The sequence below is a fragment of the Elgaria multicarinata genome, chromosome 10 (assembly GCF_023053635.1).
Source record: "Elgaria multicarinata webbii isolate HBS135686 ecotype San Diego chromosome 10, rElgMul1.1.pri, whole genome shotgun sequence".
Lineage (NCBI taxonomy): Eukaryota > Metazoa > Chordata > Lepidosauria > Squamata > Anguidae > Elgaria > Elgaria multicarinata.
Window position 1 is genome coordinate 18,006,681 of NC_086180.1, and position 14,331 is coordinate 18,021,011.

At 42.2% G+C, this 14,331-nt stretch overlaps 1 protein-coding gene across 5 annotated transcripts in view; it reads right to left on the reverse strand.

Annotated features, from left to right (window-relative positions):
• The window catches only part of MAPK10 (mitogen-activated protein kinase 10), a 255,525-nt gene that overhangs the window by 118,671 nt on the left and 122,523 nt on the right, over positions 1 to 14,331 (reverse strand). For 4 of the 5 annotated variants that reach the window (XM_063136197.1, XM_063136201.1, XM_063136198.1 and 1 more), the window contains exon 3: positions 3,522 to 3,593. In XM_063136197.1, the coding sequence (XP_062992267.1) occupies positions 3,522 to 3,587 (66 nt within the window). In that variant the 5' untranslated portion in view covers positions 3,588 to 3,593. Of the gene's footprint in view, positions 1 to 3,494; positions 3,594 to 14,331 lie in introns of those variants that run through there. The other variant, XM_063136199.1, reaches the window with a different exon arrangement.

Here is a 14,331-nt window from a genome sequence, read left to right on the forward strand (position 1 = left end):
TTTCAGAAGATGCCTACTACCTCTTACTGAGATGTTTTGAACAAGAATGTGGTGGTGGTCAGGAAACAGCTACATAAGAGTAACACAATGGTAAATGTGTTAATCTTATGTAGGGATCTGCAAAAGGTCTCCGAAATTCCACCAATCTTATCAGACATCTTTTTTGCTTCTGTTAGCATTCTTCCAATCAGAAACCTCCATACTCAGCTTGAAATGACACTTTGGTGGAATTGAGAGGCAGGTCCTATAAATGATGCCCAAGATATGGAGAGTTCCTTTGCCAGCTTTGGAGGGATAACAGGATACGCTGTGATGGTGAAAGGCAGAAAACACCCACTGCACAAGTGAACTAAGAGCGTGCAGTCCCCTCTTTCACTTCTGAACCACCCTTGAGATGTGCATTAACTACCCATGCTATAGAATCATAGAATAGTAGAGTTGGAAGGGGCCTACAAGGCCATTGAGTCCAATCCCCTGCTTTCCCTCCAAGTGCAAAGACAGCACTTCAGAGCAGGATGTTACATGCGCCCAACTGGGTATGGGAGTCTAGTGGACACCACCCAACCACCCAAGTCTGCCCCCCAGAACCAGGCACTCCTGGCATGAGTGAAGATCCCACTCGAGCATCCATGAGGACCCTAGAGTGCTCGAAAGCTGCCAACTTTCACACCATTGATACAGCAAGAGGAAGTGCACAATTTACAGAAGCTACAAAAATTGTTGAATACACACACATATACACACACACACATCAATGGCCTCTGCCATTGACTAAGGGCGGGGGAGGGTGTCTGCTGAGCACTCATCGGGCCAAGCCAATCCCCAGTAGAGACTCGCGTGGCCTGGCGAACGGATGGTGGCAACGAGGCAAGCGCCCGCAGATGAGTTCACCTACCCCCCCATCAGACAAGTCGTTTGTCATTCAGTCTTCTTCTGACGTACTACATTCCAAACAATCTAAATGTGGGCAGAACACTGAAAGCTTGATCCATAATATGTCCATCTGAGATAGTGCAGACCAGGGAGGACTCTTCTAAGCAATTTGCTGAAAGTTTTGATTGGCTCGTAAAGAAACCCACATATTTTTCTTCAAACTGCTGAATGTGACGCATAATAATCTGGGGGATATTAACTTGCCCCAGGCTGCCCAATAATATTTTGGAGCTAAGAAGGGATTTTAACCTACATCTCATACATTCTACCCACTCTACCAAGGATCATACGAGAGTGAAATAACGTGATGCATGATTGACAGTCATTCCAAATCTGCAAGAATTACAAGCCTATCACAAAAGTTAATAACTTTAACCCAAAGCATTTAATGCGGATTTAAGATCATTCCCCCTCCTGCCACCAAATTAGATACCAACTTAGGAGCGATTGCTGCCTCCATTTTTACCTGAACTGGGTGTAGTAATAAACTTCTATTAGATTACTGCCATATCTCAAGCTTCAGCGCACTTTCAGGTTATTTCTGTGAAAACTACATTTACTGGCTTTGCATCAAACTATAAAAATCAATTATGAGACAAAGGTCCTGTATTGTTCGCTGCATATGGAAACAAACAGCAAACCCCATTTTCACTTGGATAATGGAAAAGGCTCTTCATAGATCAATTGCCATTGTGCACAACAACAGGCAACCTCTGCAACTAAGTAGCGAAACGAAGATCTGAACAACTTCATACTCCTTCCTTAACTGCATAGCTTACTGAATTTGATTTCAGTCACAAGAATTTGACTTACTGAGACTTCTGTTTTCAAGGGCAATTGACTCAAAAAGATTTGCTGCTTCACATTATAGCCTCTACATAGAGGCCAGTCAGCAAAGTCATAGAATCATAGAATAGAAGAGTTGGAAAGGGCCTATAAGGCCATTGAATCCAACCCCCTGCTCAATGCAGGAATCCACAATAAAGCATCCCTGACAGATGGCTGTCCAGCTGCCTCTTGAATGCCTCTAGTGTGGGAGAGCCCACAACCTACCAAGGTAATTGGTTCCATTGCCATACTGCTCTAACAGTCAGGAAGTTTTTCCTGATGCCCTGCCGGAATCTAGATTCCTGTAACTTGAGCCCATTATTCTGTGTCCTGCACTCTAGGATGATCGAGTAGAGATCCTGGCCTTCCTCTGTGTGACAACCTTTCAAGTGTTTGAAGAGTGTTATCATGTCTCCCCTTAATATTCTCTTCTCCAGGCTAAACATGCCCAGTTCTTTCAGTCTCTCCACATACGGCTTTGTTTCCAGACCCCTGATCATCCTCATTGCCCTTCTCTCTGAACATGCTCCAGCTTATCTGCATCCTTCTTGAAGTGTGGTTCCCAATACTGGACACAATACTCAAGATGAGGCCTAACCAGTGCCTAATAGAGGGGAACCAGTACCTTGCATGATTTGGAAGCTATATTTCTATTAATGCAGCCCAAAATAGCATTTGCTTTTTTGTAGCCACATCACGCTGTTGGCTCATATTCAGCTTGTGATCTATAACAATCCTGAGACCTTTCTCACTTGTCAATTTCCACATTGCAGCACTCAGTGCTGGAGACCATCACATCTGTACATTTACATCTATTTTCACCAGCCCATTGCAGTTGTAGTCTTGCACATCTGCAGGGAACCAGATTGGGAAAGTCTGCAGTAGAGAACTCCATCATCTGGCTAATAGAACTGAAAAGAACCTGCCCCATGTAAGGCATAAGCTGCACTTCCAACAGTAGGACCCAGCGAGTGCCCACCTCCAAACCCTGCTTTAGATGGTAATGTGTATTAATGCACTGACTTAAAAATAAGGTATGCTAGCCCTGCTGCATTTGGGAACCCTCTTCTCATTCTGCTGAGTAGCGCCTTGGGCATTTGCCCCAATGGTACCACTTGTCCCTCCCACGATTCTACCTGGTTACAGCCATTCCATTCACCTATCTCCACTCTGTCCCCTTGAAGGCCTCTAGTGCCATGGAAACTCAATGGGTGACTTTGGGCTAGTCACAGACTCTTAGTCCAACCTACCTCACAGGGTTGTTGTTGTGAGCATAAAATGGAAAAGAGGAAGATTATGTACACTGCCTGGGGTTCCTTGGAGGAAAAATGGCAAGACATAAATGCAACTAATCGTTATAATCATCATCATCATCATCATCATCATCATGTGTTGTTCTGCTGACATAGTGGTGCTTCTGCCATATCCTAAAGAACACCCTCCCTGTAACCATAGTCCCTCTAGATGTTTTGGAGTACAAATTCCATCAGCCCCAGCCAGTATGGCCAATGGCCAGGGTGATCAGATAGTGTAGGAGATGTTTAGTATAAGATTGCACTCTAAAGCGTTCTGTGTGTGTGTGTGTGTGTGTAAAACATACTCATACTGTTTCTCACAATTTTATACTGAAAATTCTTGTCATCTCTTAGTGTGTCTCTGCTGTGATTTATCGCTAGCAATGAATCAACTATCATTTTTACCACAAAATATGGAAGTACAAGTATATACTGTACCTTGTTTTACCTGTAAGGAACACACACCTGACAAAAGGCAATCTTCACATCCAGGGTAGGTTCACTGCAGTAGTATAAGAAATGGCGGCTCATAAATACCTGCAATTCAAAAAAGAGCAGTATCAGTGTCTGCCATCTATTTCTGAACTGGAATTTCACACACACACACACACACACACACACACACACACACATTGGATTGGATTGGAAGTGAGTGAGATACAGAGCTCCATCAGATGAGCATTTTATTACATGCTCGTTATTGGGCACTCACAGATTTTCACGGGTCAATCTCATGATGTTGTCTGCCTCCCGCGCGCCTCCCAACCCTTCTTGCCTTCTTCACGCCACAAAAAAACACCCCAGTAAGTTCAATTTATTTTTAAAGATGGAAGTTGCCACTATCTCCTGCTGTGTGCAGGAGAAGCAGCAGGATCAAAACAGCCCACTGAATGGTCCACGTGCACGTGGTTTATTTCCTCTTTCAAAAGAGGAAGTAATGAGGGACAAACGCATGGGCGGAGAAGCGATGTTAAGCAAACCTGATTTCCCCCTGTGTGATGACACTCACTGTCCCAGAAAAAACAACACCACAAGATGGTTTTAGGGACCAACAGAATGTTTCTTCAAGACTGAAGGTTTTCTCCCAGGGCAGCAATAAAGCAGATGATGAGCACTGCACTAGATTACAGTGAGCCATGACAATATCACCACATTATAAATAGGAGCTGAGCTAACCTTTTAGGTTGGGCCTTCTGTTGTCCTCCAGGGAAAGACTGGCCATGGCAAGTCAAAGTAAGAAGCATACACTTCAAAGTGGGAGCACATGGCCGCCAAAGAAAACCAAAACAAGAGGGAGCAGAAAGGTTGGGAGCAGGACTGGAAATTTAAAATGGCATACATGGGGCTTGGGTTGACTTACATCACATGAAGCAGCACCTCCAATGAATAGTTTTTTTCCTGCACTGGAGTAACTGAAAAGGTGAAACTCATTGGGGCTTGAAACAGTATTTTTCAGACCCTTAATGGCAGTTTTTACTACAGTCTAAGAGTGATTCACCCATATCAAGACAAGCACAGGTTTTGATGCCATTTGAAGCTACCTTCTTCCTATTTTGTTCACTGGTCAACCAAAGGAAAAAGAAAAAACCGAAGCAACTGGGTTTTCATACACCAACATGCAGCTCACTGATAACGGTTTATTAAGCCAGAATTCCTGGCTTATTATTACATGCGAATGCAATGAGAAACTTTCAAAGCTCCTGGTCATAAGATTTAATTGTCTCTTTTAAAGATGGTTTTGATGAAAAGTTATATTGCAGAAGGAGATATATGCAGTTTCCTGTAAACCTAGCAATGTCTATTGCCTAACAACCACTGCACAGGAAAAACAAAAAGCAAAATCTCCCACTGTGATCTCAGCCTAAAATACACATGTGCTAAATTTTTAATGAATGAATTATAACCTTGTTCCCAAAAAGCAAGCCTGTGACCTTTTCAGCGCGGTGCTGCAACAGCTCAGATTGCTGTCTCATTGCTCAGTGACTCACTACTGAAGCTTTCTACTCCACAGATGGTTTAGGGATTTTTTTTTCTCTGTTTCTCTTTTCCTTTCTTTTCTTTTTCAAGCTTTTATTATTAATTAGTATCTCAATGGTTTATGGAAACCTAGCAGATAACTATGTCCTCTCACTACAGGGTCGTCAAGCATCTAAGTCCCATTAAGTCGAACTAGGATGATGTTACTGAAGCATCATCATATCAAAAGTCTGTGTTTCATATGGGCTTCCTTTCAAATTCTCTGGGTCTGAGGACCGGTAGAACTGGGAAGATGGAAAGAGAAGGCCCATAGCTCAGTGGGAGAGCACCTGCTCTGCATGCAGGAGGTCACAGGTTCAATCCCTGACATCTCTAAGCAAGGCTGGAAAAAGTCCTTCTTGAAACCCTGGAGAGCCGCTTCCAATCAATGTCAACAATACTGGACTAGATGGACCAATAATCTGACAGTATAAGCCAGCTTCCTATGTTCCTAATGGTACTTGAGGAAGTTGGCTGGATAAAAGGAAGACAGACAGATAGAGAGTTGGAAGTGATCTTGGAACCAAACTACATGCAACTTTGCATGTCCTTTCTGACTTACTGTCAGCCTGTACACATCCCAACTACATATGACCAAGTGATAAAGGCCTGTAAATATAGATCTGCGTAAAATGGCTCTCTCTTCATAGGTCCCAGATTTGATCCCCATTCTGGAGGTGACAGACTTGACCTTGGGGGAGCTAGGGGTGGCGACAGCCGACAGAAAGCTCTGGCGTGGGCTGGTCCATGAAGTCACGAAGAGTCGGAAACGACTGAACGAATAAACAACAACATCTCCAGTTAGGGCTGGAAAAACTCCTGCCTGGACACCCTGGAGGACATTGCCAGACAGCTTTGACAATATCAGGCTAGATGAACCATGGCCTGACTCAGTAGAAGTCAACTTCCTATTTTCTTTGTTCCTATGAAGAAAAGAATGTTTTTTCTCAGTGGGTTTCCATTGGGTGTGATACTGGATGCTCATCAATAATCATGTGCAAATCTTACATCCTCACGGCATTCAAAGAATGAGTCAACAGCTACCCTGAGAACCATGAGCTGACATGCTTTTCCCCCCCCAACCAAAATATGTATTAATGCGATCTTTGCATGCAGTTCTTCCTTGCTGCAGTTTGGGGATCCAGAAGCCTTCTAGATGCAGCACGGCCAATGGTCAAGAATAATGGGAGTTAAAGACCAGCAACATCTGAATGGGGGCACAGGGCTCCCACCCCTACTATATACTAGTAGCAAAGTCATTCTCAAAGCACTGATCCTGAAGTAGCCAAACTGGCACCATCCACACTCAACGGGGAGAGATCAGCTGAATCAGAGAAAGCCTGAAGTGTGCAAAAGTACAAAAAATAAGAAAAAAGGGGGGAAATATTTAGGGGGGAAATAATTGACATATATAAGGGTGCACTCAAAATCTAGGTGTACCTCCTTGGAGGAAGACTCAGAGTCCCCAGCAGCTGATCAGGTTCAGAGTCCACCAGGGTTAGAGGGTCAGGAGGAACCTGGGTTCTCAGTAATGCCCGTCTGGACCTACTCCTTATGGAAGGAAGGGGGATCCCTTCTGTCTTTGGAGAAGAGAGACCCACAAGCTGCCAGGCCCTATGTAGATGGAAGAGGCAAGCCAGACTCCTTGACCCCAGGGGAGGTACCTGGCAGCAGAAGGCTGCTCAGGAGTATGGGAGTTCTCCTCACAAGGAGAATCTTTCAGAAGCTACTCACAAGCCACAGCAGGATCCTAGGTGGGATTCTGACTGCCTCTTTTGGGAGGGTTCCAAGTGAATTATAACAACTGTCTACTTTTTTACCAGTATGGGCCTATTCAGACGACACTTCAGTCTCTGTGGTTAGCGAAACTGGGGTTCTCTGGGGTTAGCACTAACCACAAGCTGTGCTGTTGCACACAACACTTTAAGAGCCACTAACCCTGCTGCAGACGGTCTGACTGTGGTTAGTGAGTGAGCAGGGTTTAGCAAGTCGCATCGCACAAGACACCTTAAACCCTGCTGCTTAACCAAAAGCCTCAACCAGCAGGGTTTAAGGTGTCTCCTGAACAGGCCCTGTGCCACTAGTCAGGGAGTCATCTACAGCGGGTGGGGTGGGGTGGGACTGATTGTGACATGGAAAAATAAACAAACCCTAATATCCCTTGCTCACAAATCCAGACATGTGAACTGCAGCATTTTGGGGTTTTCAAAAAGATCTGGTGCTTGTTAGTTACATATCACAGAAATGTCATTTATCCTCCTTTCAATAATACATAAAGAAGGAGCAATCACTGACAACAATTCCATGGTGATGATAATTCATTATCATCATAAGATTACAAGTTCGGTCCTAAGGGACTGATGCTCTATAGTCGGGGTGGGGGGGGTCCGATCTCAAAGCCCTCTGTCTATCCTGCTGAACAGAGCAGGGAAAGCAGCAGACTTTTACAGCCTCCTGTTCCTCCATTTTGTTTGTTTTTAGAGCTAGATAGATCTCTGAGGCTATCCAACTCACTCGCTCAGTCACTCACCTGGGAGCGGGGCCAGGAGACAGAAAGGCATGTGGATGTGACATTCCCAGATCCTCTCTGTTCCTCCCTGCCAATTGGCACATCTCCTTTTATCCCTTCCCAACCTCTTCAGAGTACACTATTTTGACATCAGAAGAGAAGCCACCCCGGAGCTTTCCAAAGAGGCTGGGAGGTGGTGGGGAGAATTGCTACTCAGATTTTTCCTCCTGAGTTGGTAGCTGTGTCTGTAGTCTTGGGAGAGGAAATCGGCCAAATCCTATGGTTCCTGGGACACTCTTGCAGACACCATAGGATTGCTTTTAAAGGTAGCATGAACTTCCCGACATTAACCTACCCGTACACTGCGCTCAACATCTAAGGTCCTCCTCCGAGTGCCTACTTCGAGGGAAGCTCGGAGGATGGCAACAAGGGAGAGGGCCTTTTCAGTGGTGGCCCCCTGAGTGTGGAATTATCTCCTCGATGAGGCTCGCCTGGCACCAACACTGTTATCTTTCAGGCGCCAAGTCAAGACTTTTCTCTTCTCCCAGGCGTTTAACAGCATTTAACAATGCTAGTTTGTTTTTTAACGGACCCCAGAATTGTTGTTTTTAAATGGATACTGTAGTTTTAATACTGTTTTTTATGGTTTTTATGGTTTTAAATTTTGTATACTTTTAATGTTTACTATTTTTAACTTTTGTAAACCACCCAGAGAGCTTAGGCTATGGGGCGGTATATAAATGCATTAAATAAATAATTAAATAAATAGCATTTCTATATGCCACCTTGTGAGGAATTATTGACTATGATGATTTATCTGCACTGTGTTACTTTATTTGAAAAGGGAAGGTCTCAGTATAGACATGTTGTTGTTTTTTGTTAACTTGCAAAAATGGACTCATGCTTAATAAGTTTCACCAGGTATTTTATTCATATAGGGTACATTTGTCCCCAGGTTCCTTGGGGTACATTTAATCCTGGTATTAGATTGGTAAAGTCATTTTTTCTTAACAATAGAGGGTCATGCTATTTATTCCGACTTTGGTTTTTCCCCCCGTTCTTGATGACATTAAAAATTAGTACACATTTCTCCATTGACTCTAAAGTAGCCTTTTAAATTATTCTTAGAATAAGTGGACAAAGTGAAAGTGAACATAAGGTAATAATTTAACTAGGTAAAATGCTAATTTAAATCCCAGCAGAAAAGGTTTATCTTCCTCCAAGAAATCTCATATTAATACACTACCAGAAAGAGAAATGATGGCAGTAAATTAAGGCAATTTTTAAAAAAGCACATGCCATTTGTTTGACTCTTAAACTGATCTATAGGGGAAGGGAGGCAAAATGGTTAAAGACATATTTTGTATAGGGCACATTTGACCCCAGTCCTGAATTAGTAATAGTCATTTTTTCTACAGATAGAGGGTTCATCTTGTTCTGGATGGGGTTGCACTCCCCCTGAAGGAGCAGGTCCGTAGCTTGGGGGAGCTCTCCTAGAACCATCTCTGTCCCTTGAGGCTCAGGTGGCCTCGGTGGCATGGAGTGCTTTCTGCCAACTCCATTTGGTGGCCCAGCTACACCACTATCTGGGCAGGGATAGTCTAGCTTCAGTCGTTCATGCTCCAGTAACCTCCAAATTAGATTACTGCAATGCACTCTAGATGGGGCTGCCTTTGAAGATGGTTTGGAAGCAGCAGCTTGTGCAAAATGGGCCAGATTGATAACTGGAACCAGAAGGTTTAAACATATGACCGATTCTGGCCTGCTTGCATTGGCTGCCTATATGTTTCCGAGCCCAATTCAAGCTGCTGATTTTGACCTATAAAGCCTTGCACGGCTTGGGACCACAATAGCTGACGGAACACCTCTCCTGCCATGAACCTACCCACTCACTGCGCTCTACATCTAAGGCCCTCTTCTGAGTGCCTACTCTGAGGGAAGCTCAGAGGATGGCAACAAGGGAGAGGGCCTTTTCAGTGGTGGCCAACATTGTTATCTTTTCGGTGCCAGGTTAAGACCTTTCTCTTCTTCCAGGCATTTAACAGCATCTAACATGAGCTGAGTTTGTTTGTTTTTAACGGACCCCAGAATAGCTGTTTTATAAGGATACTGTTGTTTTTATGCTTTTTATGTTTTTAAACTTTGTATATTTGTTTTTAATGTTCACTATTTTTAACTTTTGTAAACTGCCCAGAGAGCTTCAGCTATGGGGCAGTATATAAATGCAATAAATAAATAAATAAAATAAATAAATAAATAAATAATGCTAATAATTCTGTCTTTTCAGGTAAGATGAAAAAGGTTCAAGACTGCTCAAATTTATCTGAAAAGTTCCAAGCATTTATTGATTGTAGCTAGATTTTATTTATTTCAAGCATATTTACCCCACTGTTCAGCCAAAACAGGCACAGAGAATGGCTTATCTAGATCAATAATCAAAAGTTCCTCCCCAAAGGCTTACAATTTCAAAGACACAAGACAAAAAGAAAAAAGGGGGTGCCTGAAGTGAATGACAAAGCCAATGTAGAGGTTCCTAAAACACATGAGGAATTTCAAGAGAAGCTAAAGTATTTTGGTACAGTTAGCAACAACATCATCAAAAATCAGAGGATTTTTACACATCCTTTATGAAAACTCAACAGATGAAAGATCAACCTGAAAAAAAGTGCTTTTTTAATTTATGGGTCCACCCTCTGGCATTCACAATGACTTGTTGCATACATTAATATATTAAAAAAAAACTTAAGTAAAATAACCATTATAAAACACAAATCAATAACCACCAATGCAAATTATAAGATCAAATGTTTTGAAACTGCATATGGCTCTGGGAATAGGAAATTTTGGGATGCGGTTGGTGGCTCCCACTATGGAGAATTCCCATCCGAAACTGGATTTCCCAGGTTCATCTTAGTCCATTTTGGACAGCCATGAAAACATGTCTTTTAGGACATAGGGCACATCTACACCAAGCAGGATATCGCACTATGAAAGTGGTATATAAAAGGAAGGAGCCACACTACTGCTTTATAGTATTGAAATGCACTGACAACTGTTGGGGCCCATTGGCACATACCATATATACCACTTTCATACCACAATATCCCTCTTGGTGTGGCTCCTGCCTTTTATATACTGTTTTCATAGTGCAATATCCTGCTTGGTGTAGAGGAGCCCATAGACTGCTTTCGGTTTGTCATGACTTCCGTTATCTTCACTGCTATATATCTGTCTATTGGTTGATTAACTGAACATGTTATGTTTTTATTCTGTTCTAGCCTATAAAATACTGCTGAGGACTGTCTTCAGAATCTGGATTGAAAAGTGGTCTATAAATGTATGACTAATCTCAGATTATCATACGATAGCTCCAGCTATCATGTAAATAATTATACATGTGCCTTTATCCTCAGAGATGTCTAGTAATTAAGATGTCTTGCATATCTCGTTATGGGGAGGTGGGTCATAGTAGAAACTTGCAGCTCTAACCAAAGGATGTTTACTGAAAAGTAACTCCTGTTGTGTTCAGTGTGATTCTCCATTAGAATACAATCCTATGCACACTTTCCTGGGAATAATCACCACTGTACAAAGTGAGACTAATTTCTGAGTAATCAGGCATAGGACTATGTTGCAAGTGTGCTTAGGATTGAAACTATAGTGCCTGTTGATATTTAGGAGAGAGCTTTGGCTATTGGGCAGCATATAAATGTAATAAATAAATAAGGGTGCAATTCTATGCATGTTTAGACAGGAAATGCTGGGTGTTGTAGGACTTTTTCCTGTCTAAATGTGCATATAATTGTTTTATAAATATTGTTAATATTCACACACACAATACTTTTAGACAGAGAGAGATATGACTTTCACAGGGTTGAGTTGTACATTTTTCACTAAACCTAGTAATCTCAGATGAGATTCTCATGCTTTATATTTGATTGCTCTATTAGCTATTAACCCAGATCTTCATTCTGCTTCTCACTAATAAGGATTTTCATATATATATATATATATATATATATATATATATATATATTTCAACAGGACAAAGGTCCAGATACCTTCTAGCAGTATTTAACCCCTGCAGCCCTCTCTTGAGGAAGCATGACAATGAATGATCCTTTAAGTCCATTCCAGCCCCTAGTCTAAACATGGTGGGAGGTGATGAGGCAGTATTACAGGGAAATGTTTATTGCTTCCAAGAAGCCTCCATGTGACACCAATTGTAAACCACAGCCTAAAGGCGCAGACTTCTCATAAATCACCTGGGCCTTTGCTCATAGTAAAAGAGCTCTATGATTAAAAAGAGAACGTTGCAGCCAGGGCTTCCATAATTTCATATGCATCCCTGCTGAGTAAACGTGAGACATTTTGGGGGTGGGATGGGGGGGAATCAATAAAAAAAACCTGTTCCTTAAATAAATGACAATGGGAAAGCCACCTCGAAGTGTGTAATGAACCATGTCAAGAACTGGGTTTAATATACTCCCAAGACAATCTATAATACTCTTCACACCTAATATGACTTCAGCTTCATTTGCCTCCTAACTGTTTCAGTAGGTGTTTTAAAGTAGGCAGAATGGAACCCAGATTGTCAAAGTATGCTATGAAAAGTCTTCCCTATACACATGCAGAAGTATACAAAGGTATCCTTAATGCACCAAAGAAGATAAGAGCTGTGCTGGATCAGACCAGTTCCATCTACTCCAGCATTCAATTCGTACAGTGGCCAACCAGCTGCCCACAGGCAACCCACAAGCAACAGCACCCTCCCACCCATGCTTCCAGCCACTGCCTCTGAAACTAGAAGTACCATATAGTCATCAGGCCAGTGATATCCATATCTTCCAGGAATTTGTCTAACCCCCATTTAATGATATCCAAATTGGTGGCCATCACTACGACTTGTGAAGTAAATTCCATAGATTGACTATGCGCGCTGTAAAGAAGTACTTGGTTTTGTCTGTCCTAAATCTCCCATCCATCAGCTTCATGCGATGATCAGTTACATAGGGAACCAGTTACCTAGGGAGGTTGTGGGCTCTCCCACACTAGAGGCATTCAAGAGGCAGCTGGACAAGCATCTGTCGGGGATGCTTTAGGATGGATTCCTGCATTGAGCAGGGGGTTGGACTCAATGGCCTTATAGGCACCTTCCAACTCTGCTATTCTATGATTCTATGATTCTATGATCCCGGGTTCTAGTATTATGAGAAAGGGAGAAAAATGTATCCCTGACCACATTCTCCACACCATGCATTATTATGTTCACCTCTATCATATCTCCCATTACCCACCCTTTTTCTCAAGCTAAACAATCCCAGCTGTTGTAACCTTTCCTCAGAGGGGAGATGATCAGGGAGAGATCATGCTCAATCATTTTAATTATCAGTTATTTTGGCAAATCTCCCACCCTTTAAATTAACTACCTAGCATTCTAGTATTATTTTATTTTAATTTGTTTATTTATTTATTTTATTACATTTTTATACCACCCAATAGCCGAAGCTCTCTGGGCAGTTCACAAAAATTAAAATCATGAAGTGCTTTATGAGTTCTTTTCTTTCTAAATGGCCCTAAGTAATGTATGCTTCAGCAAAAGAACATTTTAAAATGTACTGAAGTCAGTCACAGATTTTATTTATTTTTGGGACACCTGCTCAAAGAGACTACTGTGTACACACCCAAACTGTAATACAAATAAGAGATTAAATTATATTAATGAGTGACTAATTCATGTGACTCTACCTACAGTGTGTTTGGATCTGTCCTAATAATAATAATAATAATAATAATAATAATAATAATAATAATTTTATTTATTTATTACCCACCTCTCCCTGATTGGATTATTGAAATGGAAGGTTGCACTCCAGCATATGGTGAGTCATACTTCTTTTTAATATATCAGGTACAACATGCTATTCCAAATGTGTGTGGATTCTGGAAGTTTCCCATCTGAAGAAGAAACCTAGGCTACAAAAGAGCCATTCAGAGCCTTCTTGGGATGCAATTACAAAGAATTTCCATCCATTGATTGATTAAACTGTTATCCTGTTCTTTAATCAAAAAGGCTCTCAGAGACACCTACAAAAAAATCAAGACAGCCCCTTCCAGCAGGCTTACAATCTAAAAAGGCATGACACACAAGGAAAAAGGGGTGGGGAGGGAAGAGGGAAGAATGAAGTCATCTTTCAGCAGGGGTGATGGAATAGCCCCACTTCCTCTCTCTCATCTCTCTCTGTTACAGCCCAGTAGAATGGCTGGTAGAGGTGACAGATTAGACATATATGAGTCTCATTTCTCTTTCATCAATTAGTGGGGACACTTCTTCCAACACCTTTCCAGATGCTGACAATTCCTCTTCTTTGAACTCCCCTTTGGACTGGGGACACACACACCAGGAGATCAATCCATGCTTTCCGAGCACATGCCTCCAAAACAGAGTGTGATTCATTTAAATGACTGCTGCCTTCTTACTGTGAAGAGCTGAAAGAACTGCTGACTTTGGGGGAAACCTTGTTACAGGCTGCCTTGTTGCTGGCCTTGGTCCTGAACCCAGCTTTTAGCAACCTATTTCCTGTTCCCATCAGCTACTCTCCGCTCGTGCCCATCCATTAAATCTTCATCCCATCTTCTATGTCTAATCAATGAGAATCTCTTCTCTACTCACACAGAGCAACTGGCTTGAACCCCACTTGCAAAGGTCCTTCTTTGTGGACTCCCAGTGGAGCGGGAATACAGCCCACA